This window comes from Poecilia latipinna, unplaced genomic scaffold (genome assembly GCF_001443285.1).
Source record: "Poecilia latipinna isolate Pla-1442-1.1 unplaced genomic scaffold, P_latipinna-1.0 Scaffold56, whole genome shotgun sequence".
Taxonomy (NCBI): Eukaryota; Metazoa; Chordata; class Actinopteri; order Cyprinodontiformes; family Poeciliidae; genus Poecilia; species Poecilia latipinna.
The window spans coordinates 125,116-145,770 of record NW_015112672.1 but is presented as its reverse complement, the minus strand read 5'-3'; the positions used below and the strand labels follow the sequence as shown (position 1 = coordinate 145,770).

Sequence of the window (20,655 nt, the reverse complement as noted above, 5' to 3'; positions counted from 1 at the left end):
TTTTTTTTTTTTTTTTTTTTTGCAAATGATTTTCCTTGTGGGAGATTGAGATCAGTTGAAAGAGCAGCTGTTTCTATTCTGAGCTCCAGAAAAGATTCATAGTTTACATTTATGACTCCAAAAATGGTTCTTAAGGCACAAACTTGGTTGCAGAATTGGACTGAACAGAGTCAGTCAAAAGTCAGTTCACATCTTCTTATAGAGCGGCACTCTAAACCAACAGACACATGAACACAGCACAGCTTGCAGCCATAACACATTAGTCATCAATAATTACAATCACTTAGCTTGTGAAATATGAAGGATTTCTTTCTATAAGTTTTGGCCACACCTGGTAAATCAAACATGCGAGGAAGACAAGCTAAGAGCTTGCTTTTATCGTATTAAACTAGAGCAAAGCAAGCTAACATTAGCCTAGCATGTCAGAAAACGTGTTCCAAAGCAGAGATCCACAGCAGTGCTGACTCAGAGGAAATATTTCATAAAGTTATGTTTGCTTTAGAGAAGAGTGATATTGTAGCATTAGAAAACCAGTAGAGGGTTAATATTGACTTCATTTTAAAGTTTATGTTTAGCAGCGCTCATTTTAAATCTCAGACTGGCAACCAGAAGGAATTTGATATTTTTAAATGAGTTTAGCCCTAAACACTGATTATCAGACTCCTATTTTTGTGTGGGGATCAGTAAATCCCCCAAAGAATACATTAAGTAATAATATATGGAAGTTTCAGTAACACAAGCCCTTTTTTTTTTTCCTCTTTTTCTTTCTAAACCATTTCAGTGTTTTTCACCAACAATTCTTGAACGCATTTGCCCACCAGGTTAGTCGATGTCACTTGGCATCCTTTCCTCTATTCTTTGATTTATTTAGCTAAATAATAAATCCATTTTATCTGGAATGTGTCATTGTTTTCCTACATATGGAAGGACTTGGATCATTTGCTTCACATCAGCAGTAAAATGCAAATTTCCTGATGCATGTATGCCATTAATATATATCAATACAATTTGATACACATCAATTTGTACCGATAGTCAGCTTGAATTTAAGTGTGCGCACACAAAGTGCCCTGACCTCACCTCGTAAATTACTTTGTCACCCTGTTGTAATTAAGGGTTATTACTAGAGCTGAAACAACCTGCATGGCAGTAAAACACTATATGCTGTCAGGCCTGCAGAGCACGGAGTTACGTTTAGCGCTGTCGGATAATCCTGCCGTTCCTCACCGGTTCCCAGCAGAGGTGATAGATCATAACATGGTGGGATTAGAAATATGAAAGATGCTGCTGTGAAGTGCAACAGTATTTCAGTTTAACTGTTTACAGATGCAGACATATGTTCAGGGTAACTTGTTGGTTGAGTGTTTTGCAGAGAGTGTGTAACTTCTTTATCACGCCTGTGCTGGAGCGTAGTGTGATTAATGATAATCAACTGTATTTCCTCAGCACCCCCAGGTTGATAAAGGAGATATACCGGTGGTAGGAGATTAAATGTTCACAGCTCTTTTATCTCTCTATTTTCTTCTCTGTCTTTGCCTTCCTGGGGTTTCTATTGAGTTTTTATAACCCTTTTCCAGGCTGTGATTCATACTATCAGGGGCAACAACCCATTTGTTTGGTGTTTGCTTTAGTTTGCGCAGATTAGTGGCAAACAAAGAAAGGATCGCTATCTGATTTATCCTTGCGAGAATAAATTTTCTCTCTTTGTGTTGGACGGAGCAGGTTTTATAGAGAGAGTTCTCCGAGATCCAATGTTTTCTTTAGTCATTTCCATTTTTTAATGGGGAACTTTTGGTCTAATTTAGCCTGAGCATTGTGTGATTTCTAAAAAATGCAAGCATCTGCCTAAATTGATTACCATATTGGCCAGGCTGTAAATGAAATGGGAGCAGTGTTTGTATTCTTATATTGCTTCTTGATATGTGACTTTCCTGTCACTTTTAATAGAGATCTAAGAAGTGTGATATGCATTTGTATTCACCACCAAGTCAATACTTTGTCAGAACCAACTTTTTCTGCAGTCATACCGCAAGTCTTTTAGGGTGTCTCTCTACCAACTTTGCACATCAAAAGGCTGAAACTTTTCCCCCGTACTGCTCAACAAAATAACAAAGCTCAGTCAGATGGGATTCAGAGTGGCAATAAACAGCAAATTTCAAGTCTCAATAGAATTTAAGTTCTGTGCTTGAACTGATCCATATATTGCAGTTCTAAACCGCATTGTAGCTTTAGATGTATGTTTAGATGCATTGTAGTTCTGGAAGTTAAGACTACTTCAGTTTCAAGTATTTTGTGGCCTCTAATAGGTTTTCCAAAATAATTCCTGTATGGACTAAATCCATCTCTGGCCAGCTTCCCTGTCCCTGCCTAAGAAAAAAAAAAAAACCTCCCCTCAGCATGATGCTGCCATCACCATATTTCTGTGTTTGCATTGTTTTCCACCAAACATATAATTTTAAGCCAACATGTTGAGGCTTAAGCATCTCTCATCGACGTGTGCTGTGTCTGGCACATGGCTCCAGGAAAACTGCAGGTTGATTTCTTTCAACAATGGATAGATCAAGAACTTCAATCACAGACGAAAAAAACAACAACAAAACAACAACTCATCTTTCTAATCAACAATGACTTTGGAGCTGTTGGTGGCTGCTTTTGCACCAACAATCCACCAAAGGTTGAACCGTCCAAATATTGTGGCAGATGAGATGAGATTCTGCTGAAAATGCTTCTCCGTTATCTCAATGCAAATTGTAAAATACTGCTTGTTCGGTCCTTGTATTAAAAAATGCCACTTATTTTAAATACAGACTTCTCCAATTGGCTGTTGGCCAGAAAAAAAACTGCATTAAGTCCCAACCTTGTCTTACATTGTCTCTGGGTGTTTACTATTTTCTTTTTGAAGGTCAGGCAGGTTGCCATAATTAGCCTCAGTATGTGTGTGTTTAGCGGTGAGCTTGCTGTCAGTCGGACCCCTGGTGTTCAGCGCTGATTGTGGTCTTGGCCCAGGCTGCCTTGATTGCTTCGCTTGAACAGCCCTCATCCACGGAAGAGCAGATCCTGACAGGTCATGTCTGGCCTTAGCTGCAAAAAAAAAAAAAATGGAAAGAAAAAAAAGCCCCATCAAAAGACGTTGATTAAACAGAGGCTTCCACTGAGTCACAGGGCAAGGTGACTCCTTAACACATTCACACACACACATCCCCTACCTCTGGAGCTTCAGTGTGTCATCATCTCCCCTGAGTTTTTTTTTTTTTTTCTTTTTGGAGGTGAAGCTCTGCTTGAATGTTTAATGAATGCAAAAAGCTAACAAAGCTGTCTGGTATCTCCTTTTCCCTCCCATTTTACGGCACTACCCCCACCGTGCCCCCCGCACATCACCCCCTGCTGAGATTAGAGGTTGGAATATGTTTAAATTATTGATTGCCATTTCATTTAAGAGAGCCTCTGGAGATTTTGGCTAGATAGAAAGGTGCGCAAAAAGCGAGAGGGAGAAAGGAACTGGGGGATGGGAGAAGGTTCGACCTCTCCCTTTGAGCTAATAAGTTTGACCCCAGATATCTGAGGTCTCCATGTTTTTCTTTTCACTTTTTTCAATTTAAAGTTCTACTTTTCTTCATTCACCCGTTTTCATGGCCTTCAACAGAAAGCATATGAGGAAGAGAAGAAGACGACTTGATTTAAATCAAGTTGGCACCCTTAGAAGGGCGACGAATGTAGGCAACATCTGTGGGTTAGATTGCTGCAAACTTAAGGGGTTGTACATCCTTCTCTCAGAGCAGCTGTCACTCCAAAGACTTCTATTTTGATCCCTATCCTTTAGTCACATCCAGCTGGGGACTTTTCATATCCAGCTCCCTCTTTTTACAACCTCACTTTAAAACCTAATCACATCATGCTGAAATAAATTAAGCCTTCCTTGTTGCTAACTTCTTTTCCACTCGTGGCTGCAGTTTTGAATCCGCATTCATGCTCTCAGCATGTTTGAATAATATGTGTGTGCTTGTGGCAAACCCCCTCCACTCCGCCACTCCTCTCATTCCCAGGTGACCTTTATTACAACCAGTCTCCATTTTAATGTGTTCAATTTAACACACCATTAATGTTGTGGTTATAGTGAAAACACTGGGCTGGCAGATGCGAGCGTGTCGACGCTCCCGTCCAGGCGCAGGCTCACGGTGGCGTGTCTGTGTGTGTGTGTGTGTGTTCCACATCGGTGACGCTGCAATATTCAGCCATAATGGAGATAAAACTGGGACTGTTTGAGAGCCCATTTCTCTCTTTCCATTCCAATGGTTCCATTGGTGTCATTTGTTATAGTGTGGCACTGAATAAATTGCTTTGGGAGATCCACAGCTGTGATGACTATCTTGACAGATCACACTCAGCTGAATGCATATTCGTCTCAATCAAATTTTCCTCCTCAACTTTGGGGTTTTAGTCCTTGTTTCACGAGCGAATGATGAGTTCTCAGTTCTTTTTTTTTTTTTTTTGGCGGTAAATATTTAGGGAGATCCGAGCTACAAACTCTCAACAAATATGTTGGTCGAAAAGAGAGATGTGTAGATTATCTGAACCACAAAAGAAATCACAACAGCTGCTGTTGCTGTACGTTGTAGTTAGGGCGTATCTTTGTCTAAATATCTCTACTAACTAAGACTAATACTCCTGTCAGACTGTTGTGTATGAGCCTTTTGTTTCAATAGAATCGAAAGCCATAATTCTGTCAGAAAATAATTCTCCAACATCGCCTTCCTAAGTGCATAACACCGCAGCATAAGCAACATGCACAATCCTGTTAATCCTGTGAGAGATTAAACACATGGATGCTCTTACTCAAAACAACAAGCATTGCTAATTATTACTGCTGGGATACAGCCTATTGTCACAACCTGAGATGGGAGGTGTTGAGTCAGACTGAGAACAAGTTTGGGCTCAGGCTTTGAAACTGTAGCAATTAACTGAAGCTTTCAGTTCGTGTTGTTACAATATTTAATTTTCCTTCAGGATATTTCTTTCATAATCTAAATTGAATAAAACTGAATTGATTTGAATTTCAAGTCATGAGTAATTTAAGGCTGAATCTAATTAGGCAGAGAAACAAAACTTCTGCAGTTTAAGACTGAATCTAACAGTCCAGCTACTTTATAAGATATATTGTGGTAGTATCTGTCTGGAGATCCTATCTTTATAGACAAAAATAGGTATCGCAAGTGTTTCTCAGATTTTTGTGTTAATATGGAAATGATGCCATGAAACGGATGCTACAGATTTATCAGCTGCCAATCTGTGCTGCATGTCTTCTGCTCTTCTACATACCGAGGTCTAGTAACATTGTTCGAATTGATTGTCATGTTCAGGAAACCAGTTTGTGAATTGAGCTTTGTGACATGGTGCGTTGTCCTGCTGAAAGTAAGGATGGGTGCACTGGGATGGACACTCTCAGCAACAATACTCACTGTGCTCTTTAATTGATGCTTTGATTTTAACGGCCCAAAAGGTGTCAGAAGATATCCCTCAAGCCATTACACATCCACGATGAGCCAGAACCATTGGTAGAATGGCACACATATCCATACAATTTTGTTTTGAATGCCCAGTTTTAACAACATTCAACTGTCTCTGCTGGAATTGAAACTTTTCGAATCAGGCTATGGTTTTCCAGTCCTTCACTGTCCAATTATGGTGAACCTGTATGAATTTTAGCCTCAGTTTCCTGTACGAAGCTGATAGAAGTGGCACCTGTTTGGGCTTCTTCTGCTGTAGCCCATCCTCCTCGAGAAATCAACCAAGAAATCTTGGTTGTAAGAAGTTGGTATTTGGTTTATTGTTGCCTATGTATCATCTCAAATCAGTCTGTTCATTATTTTCTAACCCCTGACATCAACAAGGTCACTGCATTTGTTCTTCTTTTTGGCCACTCGCTGTAAACCCAAGAGATGGTTGTGTGCATGAAGCTCCTAGTAGATCATCTACAGCTGTACCGCATTCAAACACACTTAAATTATGTTTCTTCTTCTCCTTCTTTTTCTGATGCTCCATTTGAACTAACTAGTTCACACAGCCAAAATTCAAACTGTGACTGAAATTGATTTTTCGGCGATGCTGCATCACTGAGTTCACTAAAATTGCCCTTCTGTTAAAATCATCTAAAATCACCGAATCTAATTAGCTTAAGTCATAAACTTAAGGCTGCTTTACCGCAGAGAGCTTTACAGCACAAGTCAGACAACACACAAAGGTAAAAGTTGAAAGTAGTTAAAGTCCCGAGGGCGATTTACTTCAAAGTGTGTATAGTCTTTTGAGGCTGGATTCTTTTATGTTCCCATATTGGCAGAGATATAATATTAGCTCGTTACTAACAGGAGGAGTACTGAACAAATTTCATCCTAAAAAAAAAAAGTGCTGTTAAATTAATTCACTTTACTTTTATTGAAAATAACCCACTCCTGTTATTAAAGTGTTTTTAGTGTCAACATCTAAAGTGAGAGAGGTACTTAAAGGCAGTCGGTGATTTGTGTTTCACCGTTCAGACCGTATTTCAAACAGAAAAGAAGAAAGTGGCTTATGAAAGCACCCTGCCTGTTAATCCCTGTGTCTCTCTGGTAGGCCTAGCGCCACCGAGGGCTATCCATCTATCCAGCTCACCATGTGTCCATTGAAAGCCACACATACACTCACATACACCGTAACACACAAACTGAGATTGACACCATTAGTCACACACTTTCATTGGGCCCAGGCAGTCACCGTGGCCTAATAACTTTACCCTGGCAGGAGGTGAAAAATTAGATTCGAGAAAGTTTTAAAGAAGTGCTTTAGTGTCTTCTGGGGGAGAAAAAGCATGAAAAAAAGCCTTGCCAAAGTAGGGGACATTTGAAAAAGTGTCAGGCACCAATGTGGCTTATGACTGCAGCCTGTTTTTGTCTTCAGAGCAGGGCAGCTGCTTCCTAATGGCCCTTTTTAACTGTTTTAACCTGAACCTAAGGAGTGAAAGCACAGAGGCATATTAATAGATCGTCTGCTGAGGTCACCTGGTAGGTAAGGGCAGTAATAGTCATAGGTGCTAACTGGAGTGTTCAGTAATAAAGATGAAAGAAAGCATACAAAATAACATACATATAAAAACCAGTTAAAACCAGATTATTTAAACGTGAAACATTAGCAGAGGGTGTGTTTTCTATTTAACATCAATGTAAACAGCGTAGCTCAGTGATTTATACTTTAGAATTTGATGAAAAGCCTTTTTTCATGATTACTTTATTTTTTTTATATATAATTTTGAGTATCACCAAATCTTTTTTCTGCGTAAAATGTTGCAACGCATTTTAAAGACATTTGTTCAAATCTTCTAACTTTGTTTTCATGACAAGTGATCAGAATTAGGCGTTTATAAATTAGTATACAAATTAAAGTAAATTATGACCATGTACCATATAGAAATTGCATTTGTTCAAAACTTTTTAACTCTTAATACCTTAGTTTATTAAAGCATTCATAAGTTTTCCTAGAATGTTGTAACTTGTGCAGGCTCATCTCAGTATTCAGAATAACAGTTTGTGTAAGAAAACAAATATATTCATCACACAGTGATTTTTCTTTTAATTTGAATATTATGCAACAATAATGCATGCTGCGTTGTAATTCAGAAATATATTATTATGGTCATGGTGTGGCCTGTTTAGCAATGGGGAAGACCGGTGACTTCACAGTTGTCCAGTAAACAGTGACTGAGATCATCCGCAGGGAGGGTAAGTTGCTAAAGCAGCTGGCTTTTCATAGTGTAATATTTCTAAGCGTATTACTGGAAAGTTTAAGCGGAAGGAAAACATGCAATAAAAATATGTGACAAACCGCAAGTAATGACCACAGACTTGGATATTGTGAAAAAAACGTCTATTCAAGAGTTTGGGGAAGATTCAAGAATGGGCTGTCTGGAGTCAGAAGAAAATTGAAGAATAATTAGCTAATATTTATTGTTGTCTGAGCAATGAATCCTGCACACAGTTATTTTGCAACAGTCATGTCTTTGTGTTACCTTATGGAGCCCTAGTAAATTTAGTCTTTTATTTGGAAATCGCAGTCCCACCCTTCGCGATGTTGGTGTCTAAGGGTTAACGGTGGGGCTGTGATATGGTGGTTGTACAAATTGGTTTGGTTTTTGTCCTTTACTTCTACTTTCATAAATCTCCTTTTCCACCAAAATTTGCTCTTTCCGCATGAAATCAAGGTTTCCCGATTTTACCAAGCAGAATGAGTTGATATTAACAACTTTATTAACTTAGGTGTGAACTTTCGACCTTGTTCAACTCCTCAGGGTGATTTTATCTTCCAAAATTCAGAAGCACTGATTGCTGAGGAAGCTTCACTAAAGAAGAATGTTCATTTTCTCGCATAAAAGAAGGATATATATTTTTTCAAAAACTCAAACAGTGGTGAAGAAAAGGATAAATCAGAGCATAACTGGCTTTTTTTGTTTTTAAATGTACCATGGTGTGCTTTTATTTTTTAAATCTTTATTCAGTGCCTAGAAGCAGCACATAAAATACCAGCTGGAGGGAAACGACAGTAATCATTTAGGAATTACAGATCATTTACCCTCGTGTTTTAGTTTTTCTTGCTCCTCCAGTTTGGCCAATCTGTTGAACGTAAACAAAATCAACCATTTGTTAAAGCTAGAGAGGAAAAAAAAAAGAGACCCCAAATCATTATATGTCCTAAGAGCAGCCCCTCAAGTCTGTCTTGAATCCTACTGTCATCCCCTCTGTATCAGAGTCATACCCTTGAACACAGAGGAGTCTGAGTCATGCTGCCTGAAGTCACATAGAATTGGCAGGCACACGCTCACACTTCCTGATGACACAGCCAGTAACACGTTACCTGAGGACATTTCACAGAAGACTCCCAGAGAAAGAGAGGCACTGATGGGATTCATAATACCTGCGGGCTAAGGTGGAGAGGTGCGGAAATGAGAGGGGTCACCAGTCACAGGCGTCCTCTCGCTCCAAGGGAGCCGGCGCAGTCACCACCTCATCTACAACTTCTCCTAACTGTTGTGAACAAAGACTGCAATGTGTTTAGGTCTGATTGAAACCCAGACTGGATTTTATTTTATTTTTTGGGGGGATTTCAGCTGCTTATCTTGAGTACACATGCATGTCTTAATTTGCTTTCCAACTATGCAGATCAAGTGTTTTGTTTTTTTTCCTCCTGTTTTCCTATTTTTCTCTCTTCCACTTTGATCCGCTCATCATTCTTACTTCCCTCCCTTCTTCTTCTTCTCTTCGTGGCATGTCAAAGAAGGCGGTGATGCCTGAAATGTTTTGGGGATTATGGTGAGAAAAACTGTCGACTCGAATTTCCTTTTCTGCTCTGCTTGCCACTTTATGCACACCTGAGTGTACGCGCTGGCTAATATAATCTGACAGAAAGAGCAGGATTGAGCTCTGTGATCCTAATCTGGCATCACGTGGCTCAAGAACTGAGTGAGTGATGGGTTTTGGGAGAGCTATAAATAGATTAAGAAAACAGCTACAGCGAGAGCAGAGATGACGACGAATGTAGCGAAAGGGCGGAAGAGGCTTGTTGCATCCTGCTATACTCTTGCCCTGAGTATTTATCTTGGGAGGAGTCATTTATGTGGGTAGCTTGCTTCTCCACACAGACACGCACTCAAACCCAAAATGCACAGAAAGGGATTCCGTCGCTCCGTAGGGAGTGATTTGTGCTCGCCGGAGGTCGGTGGAAGGCTTTTACGGGCCGGTTATGTAGCCGGTGCTTTATTCCTGGAAGAGCATTGGTATCTTTTGATCAAATTCCGCCCCACTCTCCAGCAGCCTACTTCCCATGAATTGTGGACTAATTGTTCCGTATGGGTTTCGTGTGATTGTGCATGCCTGATTGTGTGTCTGGGCGGGCAGAAGCCCTCTTGTTTTTTTTTTTCTTTTCTTTGATTGATTGTTGTCATCTCGGTGGATTATTGAGTTAGCTGCGTATGTGATGGGCTTACTGCAGCGTGTCTTAGGGGAGACCACACAGGCTAACATTTCTTAGGCTTACACACATCTTTAATTCAATAGCTGGTGGAAATATTTCAGAGGAAGGAATAGATGTGTGTGTGTGTGTTGAGTTCAGCATACACTGCAAGTTAAAAACAGAAATTATGGTCCACGTGATTTGAATTTTAATGTTTGGATTTTCTCAAACACTCAGGATCTACATACTTGAGGCATTTTATTGTCAAGAAGCTCAATTTTAAGCATGGCATTTACATCTTCAATAGGTTGAGATCTGGGCCGTTCCACCAGATTAATGTCATCTTGCTTTATCATTCAGCCACACTTCCTGGAAGATTTCGTGGCGCTTGTTTGTTTGGGAGAGTGTCCCGGCAAGGATCCTGCTGTATGCATAGCCGACAAATTTTCAGTAGTACTGAGGTCAGGGCCACTATTGAAGCGTTACGTTTTAACATTTCCAAACCCAGTTTTGACTTGTGTTTGGTGGAAGACAATATTTCTTACATGCTCTTTCATAAGTCCTAATATCACGTTATGTTTTATCTTAAAACAACGAGTGGAATGACTCGCCGTGATGAAACTCCAAACCCCGATGGTGAAATCTTTCAATTTTGAAACTGTCTTTGGATGGCTTTTTCTGTCAAGAGTCGGAGCGTGTTGCAAGACAAATCTAAGACAAATAAATAAAAGTTTATCATAGTTTCTTTTTTTTTAAAGTATTTCTGGGAAACAATTTCCCCTAAGAGTGGGGGAAACTGGCCTTCTAACATTCAAAGAAAATGATAATCCCCATAACTGGACCTCACCGTAGGCATGAGCTACTCCTGCCCATATAGTCTTACTCTGTGAGATTCAGAAAGAGGAGATGACCTTTGTCGTCGACCTTTGTTAGCTGTATTTTTTTTTTTTTGGAACCATAGTTTTCTTGTTTTCCCTCCCTTGTTTTTCCTTTTTTTTCCCTGTCATGTTATCTTATGGTTTCTCGCAGAAGCAGCTATGCTTTATCTCAGCTTTACAGCAAAGACACTCATTCACTTTATTCCGCTGAATGCGCAGGATAGCTCACTCACTTCATCCTCTGCTGCTTCACTCCCTACCTGTATAAACATTTTTTAATTATCACTCCGGATTCAATCATCTCCCTCTCCTGCCAATATCGCTGCATTCGAATTGCTGTCACCTGCTCTGCTACATGAGGATGAGCAAGGAGTGCTATGTGTGTGTGTGTGTGTGTGTGTGTGTGTGTGTGTGTACGTGAGGTGTGTGTGCACGCGTGTTCAGTGGTGTGTGTTCCTTGTATCAGCAGAGACGACATTTCTTTCCTCCCTCATCCATCTTCAAACGTTTGGCTGTAAGTGACATGTCAGGATGCGATGAAAGACACTGATTCTTTGAGCACAAACAACAACAACGCACACTCTCGGAACGGAATGGAATTGGATCGGAACAGGAATTTTAATTAAACGGTTTATAACCCTTTTGTGTATTTTCCCTAAATGGTATGCTGATAGGGTTTTTTTTTTTCCCGAATATTTTTGATATCTGTTGTACAAAATAATTTGCACTTAGATGTGGATTCAAATAAAAATGAATAAAGATAGGAAATTATCTTGCTAAGGAAAAAGTAACTTGCAGTTTATTTTCTGATGGCAGAAACAAAAACTGAGCTAAAACAGGCAGCTACAAGTTCCACTGTGAACTTTTTCATTCTGCTATTGCTTGTGTGTACTGCGTAAATGTGTACATGTTGTCTGTTTTTTCATAAAGGCCTAAAGTCGATGCAGGCTATTATGAACTTCATGTCCCATAAAGTTCCCAGAGTATTTTCATTGCTGGGAGCCGTTTACAGAAAGGTTAAAAATGATGATCTCTTCTTTAGCTCAGACTTACATCAATAAGTCTGTCGTTATTGGTTTTACAAAACTTCCAGTCCTCCCCTTTGGCTGCTTCCAGTATTGGGAGCTAAACAATTGGGCTGTTGTTGTTGAGTCTGTCTGAACAAGATTCTTGGCTTGTTTGCAGAAACACATAATTTCTTGAATTGACTTTCAACAATGGTATGTGGAGAAAAGTTTATATGTGCTCACTCACTCATTTTGACCAATTAACACTTAGATAATTTAACATGATAAACCACATAGTTTTCAGCAATGCATCGAATTGTGTTGAACTTATTCACTTTGGATTTTTTCCTAAGCCAAGTAATTTCTGGTGGTACCTGACATAAACATATTGTGACGTGTCAAAGGTTGAACAAATAAGGTGTATCAACAACTTGTTCGATTCAGATTTATTTTTTAGATTTAGTTTCAAATCACTCCTGATTAAGAGGAAATAACTCTTTTGACTGACGAGTAAAACAAAATTGAGGCATAACCACTGAAAACAGTTGGACTGAAGAAGAAGACGCAGCAAAAGACATCAAAACATAGACACGGACAACCTCTCTTGAACTGAAACCATTACAAACGTCAAATAATGCTTTATTCTTTCAAAGTGCGAACTGAAAATTTTGCATAATGATTGCAGTAATTGTTTGTGGAATGAAGATGCATTTATAACTTTGAGTTGTGGCATCTCCATCCTTAAGAAACAATTTATTTTTAAAAACACCTTCATCTGGAAATTAAAATGTTGAGAGCATTTTTTGTAGCTTGTTTGGCATGTACGGGGTACACTTTAGGACATCCTTAGGAAACACCCTCAAATATTAGAACAAAGGGCCTCGGATGTCAAACCATAAACAAAAAAATATATATCCCGTCATATATATGTATACATATATTATCTAATAATCTTATGTCTTTGTTTTCTTCAGGTGTTGGCCTTGGAGAGACAGGTGTTTGACTTCCTTGGTTACCAATGGGCTCCCATTCTTGCAAACTTTTTCCATATCATCATTGTAATCTTGGGCCTCTTTGGAACCATCCAGTATCGGCCACGATACATTGTTGTGGTGAGTAAAGCACACTGGAACCCTACAGTGCCTAAAAACAGAAGTTTACCATTTGTATTTTTCAAATCACTCCTGATTAATAAAATTTGCCATTTTGACAAATAAATAAATGGGCCCCAAAAAACCCCCTCTTAATTTAAAACTAAAGAAAGATTTCTTCAAAGATGAAATAGAACGAGTGATTGTTAAATATTCACCCCGTTCAAATCAGTGTTTAGCAGATTCACCACGTGTGTCTGGAAGGTCAATTCACTGGTTAGTCGGTATTCCTGGCTCCAATTACACCATTAAAACAGAAGAACACTCCAAGAAAATCTGAGAAAAGGTTATTGAGAAGGGTAAGCCAGGGAATAAATACATAAAAATCTTTATGGCTCTAAACATCCCTGGAGTTCAGCTAAATACATCATCAATAAACAGAAGGAATATGTGGAATATGTCTGGGATACTCCATGGTCAAGTGGAAGAAAGTTCTGTATTTTTTTTGGGCCATCAGAAAAAAAAAAAAAAAAACGCTAGTATTTTTTATATCTTGATCGATTTGTAAAAGTGATAAAAAAGGGTTAATAATCAAAAAGGGGTGCATGTTTTTTTTTTATCTGTACATTTACTGGCTTCTTTACATGTAGCTAGATGTTAATTCAGTTATATTGACATGATTGCTTCATGCAGATTTGTCATCTAAAGATTTATCCCAAGTAGATTTAAATTTGGGAAATTTGGAGGCCATGACAGTCACTCATGTTCAAGAAACCAGTCTGTGACTAACTATGACATGGAACAGAACATTGTCATACTGTGGTCACGAAGCGATGAACATGCTCAGCAGCAGTACTCGCTGTGGCATTTAAATAATGGTTAGCTGGTAGGGAGCTCAAAGTGTGCCAAGCACTATACCCCACCTCATTACACAACCACCAGCCTGACTTGATAATACAAGGCAGAATGGATCGGGGTCTCCATGTTGTTTATGCCAAATTTTTCTGTTACCACTTAAATGTTGCAGCTGAAATCGAGGGAACAGGCAACATTTTTTTTTTCCAAACTGTTTTCATGATCCTGTCCGAAAGGGAGGCTCAGTTTCCTGTTTTTCGCCGACAGGAGTGGCACCCGGTTGTTGATGTCAGCTCTCTGACACCAACAAGGCATTTTCCTCTACACAACTGCCACTTCCTGGACGTTGTCTCTTTTTCTGACCACAATGTCGACCTTAGAAATGGTCAGGTTCAGTAGATCAGCTGTTCCTGAAGTTCTAGTTCAGTCTGGCATCAACAGTCATGTCAGAATCCCGTCTTCCACATTTTGAGGCTCAGCTTGAATTTCAGCAAGTCGTATTCATCATTGATCATGTCGGGATTCCTTAATAAAAGGAGCTGCTGCCATGGTAATTGGCTTTTTCAATATTTGTGTTAACCAGGAATTGAACAAGTGCGCATAACAAGTGGGCTGAGTGTTTTCCTGATGTTTTTTTTATTCATGTTTTTCTTTGTGTTTTTCAAACAGTGCTGCATTAGTACTAAGCTCTCAGTCTGTGTGCATGGAGTTCTGTAGGTTTTGTCACTTTCCTGTGAAACTGCAGACTGTGGTGAAATGTTTTGTGGATTGTGAAATGCTATTAAATGACTGTAATCCCCTGGTAGTTTGGGCTAATTAAAGCGGGTGAAACTTTGGTTGGGGGACTCAGGAGTTAATCTGATTTAAACTTTGCTTTGAGTCCCTAATCAGAAAAGGTCATTCTTTAAAAAAAAGGAAAAGAAAAAGCACATGATGCAGAGTGTTTAGGGTATACTGTGAATTATTAGGAAAGAGCTTTTACGTGCTTCAGCTGTTATTTGACACTTTTCTATTCATAATAGGCATTAAACGCATATTTTGAGCACAGATGGCGATGCTGATAACAGGAAAATATTGGAACGAGGGAGAGGAGAGTAAATAAAGAGAGGCAGGAAAGATAAAGAAGGGTACAGTGAAGTCACACCGGATAAGCTGCAGAATCAGAGGAAGCATGAGGTGAAAGGAGGAGCGGAAGAAGGGAAAGTCGAAGCTATTCTCTCATGTCAAGTGGAAAATAGGAGAACTTGCGCTAAGGGGCTTTGTGATTCAACACGCATGTTTTTTATGGCGCTGCAGCTTTGTCCTTTGCTCTCACTCTGACACTTTAAGTACACATTTCATCATGAGTCAGAGGATTTCACAACCTTCCCTCTGACGACTCTGTCAGTGAATACCACCCAGTACCACTCTGTGTCTGTCAGCACTTGGCTGTCTGACTGTACAATTTTCTAAATGGTTGAGTCGTGAACTTCAGTCGGCCTCAGCAGTTTAAAAAGCCACAACTCCCACAGGGTTGAAACTTACTGGCAACGTCATAATAGTCAGGTCATGTATATGTAAAACTAATTTATATTTTTTATTTAGTTTGAGCATTCAGTGTTATGGGGTTCACAACCAACATGACCTGCATGTCTGATCAACTTGAAATAGTCTTTTAATCTCTGCTGCTGCAGATGTCTATGCTTTTTTTTTTCCTGCTACATCACACTTTTGTTTTTTTCATTTCACTTGTATAAAAAGTTTTAAAGTGACTTATCGTGGTCTCAGTTTTTTTATAATCATGATTTTGATAGAGATTTAACTATATAACATGTTGCTTTGGGTAGATTCTCTCCTCCACTTTCTGTTGTTAAGAACCTAATTGATTCAGCATGTCATTTTGGTTTAGGTTCAGTTAGTTTCTGTCTGCTGTTTCTGCTAAATGTGCTGTCGGCTAATTGTTGCGTCTCTTCTGCAGTACACTGTTTGGGCCGCTCTTTGGGTAGCCTGGAACGTCTTCATTATCTGCTTTTATCTGGACGTTGGAGGTCTGTCAAAGGTGAGATTTCTAACATTTTTGTAAGGCTTTTATCTCGTCATATTAGGTCATGAACAGGTCCTCTTGGTGAGAAGGTGCAATCTGCACTGTGTGTCTGTTTCCTTGAGATCGCGACTGCAAGCTCAGTGAGTGGGGATGAGGAGCGGTGGGGTAAACAAGATTTATCTTGCTGTTTTGAAGAGCTTTGAGTAAAGCTTTTAGGATGAATTAGTAAAGAAACTTAAGAGAAGATGAGGGAAATGATGCCTAATACAAAGAAGTCTTCAACAACGTTCAGTATCACCTGAACATTTTACAAATCATTCAGTGATGTTTAAATGCGGTTTCTTTTTTAGCAGATCAGAATTTCAGTTTGGAAATATCAGAATGAGTGTATTTGAGGCCCTTCTTACAAATTTCCTGTCAATCAAGTTTGGACAGATCCAACAAAACTGAGATTTAAGAAAGAAACAATCAACTTTGGAAATCAAAACTTATTATTTAATTTTTGCTTGTTATCAACCAGCATTAAATAATAGTTCCTACAGAGAATTTCTTAAGCTTTACAATTCATCTGTTATTATTAAGAAACAAATTGCTCTTGATCTTGCATAAACCGCACCATCAATTTAGCTTTCAGCAGAGACTTTTTAAAACCTCTGACTTTGCTTAAAATTAAGTGATTGAAGTCATCATATTACCACAATTTTGCTGTCAGAATATGTTTTAAAGGTAAGTGCAAATATCTTGCTAAGAATCAGGTTAAGTGAGCGCACCTTCCTGAAAGTTTTATCAAGCCTTAAACTACAAAGTTTCTAATAAAAATATATCCGCTGATGGTTGTTGCTATAAACAGCTTCTGCTTGAGGCTTGGAGACGAGGATTAAGCAACAATCCTCGTCTTCTCCTTCTCCTTCTCCTTCTTGAAGGAGAAGTTCCTGTGAATTTACTTTTAAGAAAGGAAAAAAGCCAAAGTAACAGGAACAGATACTCAGAATAACCCTGACTTTATGACACAGCAGTTGTTTGTTTGATTGCTCCATGCCAAAAATAAAGTTTTACTTCCAAAAACAAGCTGAGATATAATTCAGATTTATTCTCACTGAATATAAGCTGTAGTTATAATTAAATACGATTCTCTGCCACAGAGTTATTTCAGCTTCCATTATGCCTGAAGGAATGACCATGAATATAAGTTCAGTCAAAGCAAACACAATTATATGCAGTGTACAGCATAATGAAAGTGTGACACCAGTAACTCTTAGGAATCCAAACAGCAGACAATAAATTACTCTGTGGAATTTATGGAGCAGCCGGAAATGTAATATCTCTGCTTCTTTTATGTTTTCTGGTGTTTTTTGTTGCAGATTGGGGTGTGGGATATATATTCCCCCTACCAGATTTATAATGAAGGAACATTTAACTAGAAAAAAATATATCCTGTCTCCAAAGCTCCGTTAACGCACTGTTAATTGCACATAACAATGCAAAAGTATTTGGACATTTTTCTCCTGTTAAAACTACACACATAAATCTATTTAATTTTTTTGTTTTTTGTTATAGACGGACACAATGTTTTTATACATCAAAAATAAATTGAAACATATGACTTGCATCTAGAGCTACAATGAAACGGTTTACATCAAAACGTATATGTTTGAACTGCCTAGTCAAAGTCCAGACATAAATCCATTTGAGAATCTGTGGCAAGACTTGAAAACTTATCTCCACAGACAAACTCAAAGTAACTAAACTTGGAGGATTTTCATAGCAAGATGTGGACGTCCACATGTGCAAAGCTGGTGGATATGTACCTCAAAAAGATGTGCAGCAGAAGTTTTGGCAAATGATGATTCTCCAAAATCTTGATTAACGAGGTAGGAATTTAAAAATGCACCCAACACTTTCCAGATTTTTATTGGTAAGACAAATAGTGAATATTGGCCTATTGCATTAAGTTTAAATAAAAAGCATTAAATATTTAGTTTTATTGTGAGTTAATGTGTAAAAAGTTAAGGGAGCATAAATACTTTTGATGAGCAAATTACTACATTCTCAGATGTAGACAAGTGGCTAATTTTATCTGGTTTCCCTGCTTCTTTTCTTCCTTAGTCTTTCTCTTCACTACTCCTCTCCTGTCCTTTCCGCTGATGAATATCTCACCCAGCCAACCTGCTGACCACTGAGAATAATAAATTCATGTTGGCAACATTCATCTGACACCTGCTCAGACAGGCAAAATGAGTTTCAGAAACACCTTCCCGGGCTACGTGGAGTTTGTCATTGCGTGATGATCCGTGGCTTCATCGAGTGTGTCTCTCTCTGCCTGTCTTTCTCCACTCATATCTATGGGCGTGTGTGAATGTGTGTGTTCCTACAAGAATAATGATGCTTGTAGGGGCCAGCTGCTTGGGGCCGAGACTGAGCATTAACCCGACAGATGGAGCCAGCTTGGGCTCAGAGCTCTGCATATGGTGGCCAGGAGGAAAGCTGGCTAATGGAGTGCACAAACGCGCACACACACACACACACACACACACACACACAAACATGCACGCACACACGCGTGCACAGGCCCATCCGCATAGAAAAATCAAACTCGACACTTGACAGTCCTTAGAAGAGGATTCCCCCCAACACATTATATCACGAAACAAGTGAGCTAATTCTTTCTGGATCACCTTGACTGATGTTGACAGTAGAGACCAGAGGCGGTGTATGTACCTGCATGTTTGTGTGAGCTTTGTGTTCTGGCCCGGCCTGCAGAGTTGGGGGACAGGTTGTCACAGAGTCATATGCCACGTTGGCTGTCACCTCCTATTGATCTCTTATACCTTCCCCCACAGCGCAAGACAAATAGAGCCTTCCTGCTCCACACACACCTTTGATGTAAACAGGCTCCATCCACTGACCTCTTATATTCATTGTCTACAAAACTCTGCACACGTTGACCACAGCCGTTGCTACTTTTTGGTATACTGATTCTTGGAGAAGAATGCTTTAACCTTACTGCTTGTTTTCATAATGGTACATATTCCAAAAACTCTACGTAAAAATAATCTGTATCGTTCTTTTTTCTTTTTTTTTCTTCTCTACAGAGAAAAAATGTGGATGCATTTAGCTAAGCACTCACTTATCTTTCATTTTCTTCTGTATTTTAGATAGTTTGTTGTTTATAACTTTAGTTATAGTGCCTACTTATAATACTGTTAAGCTAAGTATAAGTCTGATACAATGATGCACATTAGACATGCTCTGATCAATAGTTTTGTGTCACATTTTTAGTGTTTGTAAAACTCTAACCTGCCTATATTGAATTTAGGGGCTTCCCAGTCCTCCACAGGAACGACTGCAAATGTCATTAGATTTAGTTTGAAACAACCTCCGGCTTCACTCACGCTCTTTTTTTAGGAACAGCATAGTTAAGTAAGTTATTTATTAAATATAATTACATTTAAAGCTGTAGGCAGAATCAGATGAGACTATAACATCCATTTAGGTTCACAGATGGTTTCTTATCCCTGCGACGAAACCCGACTTATTATATGTTCTCACAAAACAACTTTGTAAATATAATTCCTTGTCATTTGATGTTTAGAATTGGAGATAAATATTTAAGTGGTGATATCTTTAGCAACTTCTTTAAATATGAATGAATTTAAAATAATTAGTTTGCCTAAGACTACCAGACTTACCTTGAGTCTATGATATTTAAGAATTGATTTGCGCTTGTGGGCGGAGGCGAGTACTGCCACTCCTGGCAGTGAGCTGCCAAAAACCCTTCTCAGTATCGACTGCTGATGCACTGCAGTCATGAGTGTACCTTCCACAGAGATGATTTTCCAGCCTCACAGTATCAATCAATGATATCTGTCAAGTCATTAGGCCTCGCTGGGCTACTCTGACCTTAAGTCGTCCTTGTGGATTGTGACTGTGAGACAAATGACCAAAGGGCAAAAGGAAGAAAGTAAAAGACAAAGAATGATGACAGGTCATTAACAAAAGAGGAGAAATATGAGGAGATTATGTGGTATCACACTTGACAAATGTTAGATTTCATTTCTTAACTTCTCGCTCAGAGCCGTTTCTGAAAGTTGTTTCGACCTTTATCATTTAGCATGTGCTGTTGATGCCTATTTGTAAGTGTGGGCCGATAGGAATCAGGGATGCTTCCTGACAGACCTCTGTTCTTTTAATAATGCATGTCTTGTCACTGAGGAGCAGATGCGGGTTTAGATTGCTGTATTGGGATATTGATCAGCATCAGTTTCTGACGGTCCGTGCACATGGGCTCATGTGGCTGCTTCAAAATGAATCTCACCGTTGTGTACAAGGGGAACTAATGCGTTTAAAAAGCTGACACTAATACTTAAATCACATTTGTCTTGTAGCCACGTTATGTTTTTAAACCTCAATCTTACACAACTGGTCTGTTCAGTGCATGTCATATTCCATTTATTTTCAGTGGTGGGAAGTAACGAAGTACAAGTACTTCGTTACTGTACTTAAGTACAGTTTTCGTGTATCTGTACTTTACTTAAGTAGATTTAATAATGGATACTTTCTACTTTTACTCCACTACATTTTACAGTAAGTATCTGTACTTTCTACTTCATTACATTTCTACTAAACCGTCGCGTTACTCGTTACATCCACGTCGCATTGAGCTTTTTGTCCGTTAAAATGTGACGTTCAGGGACTTAAGGTGGCGCCGTAAAATCCAAGCAATGACTTACTGTCTGTTGTCACCCATCGCCTCCACCTTTACTCGCACGCGGAGCTCCAGACATGCGCAGTGGTTTCCTCTGAGCGGGAGAAGATGTCTGTCTGATCGA

General features: G+C 39.1%; 1 protein-coding gene across 3 annotated transcripts in view; it reads left to right on the top strand.

Annotated features, from left to right (window-relative positions):
• Positions 1-20,655, top strand: part of nkain4 (sodium/potassium transporting ATPase interacting 4) — a 63,024-nt gene that overhangs the window by 7,819 nt on the left and 34,550 nt on the right. For all 3 annotated transcript variants that reach the window (XM_015054366.1, XM_015054383.1, XM_015054376.1), the window contains exons 2-3: positions 12,832-12,969; positions 15,761-15,841. In XM_015054366.1, the coding sequence (XP_014909852.1) occupies positions 12,832-12,969; positions 15,761-15,841 (219 nt within the window). The remainder of the gene's footprint in view (positions 1-12,831; positions 12,970-15,760; positions 15,842-20,655) is intronic.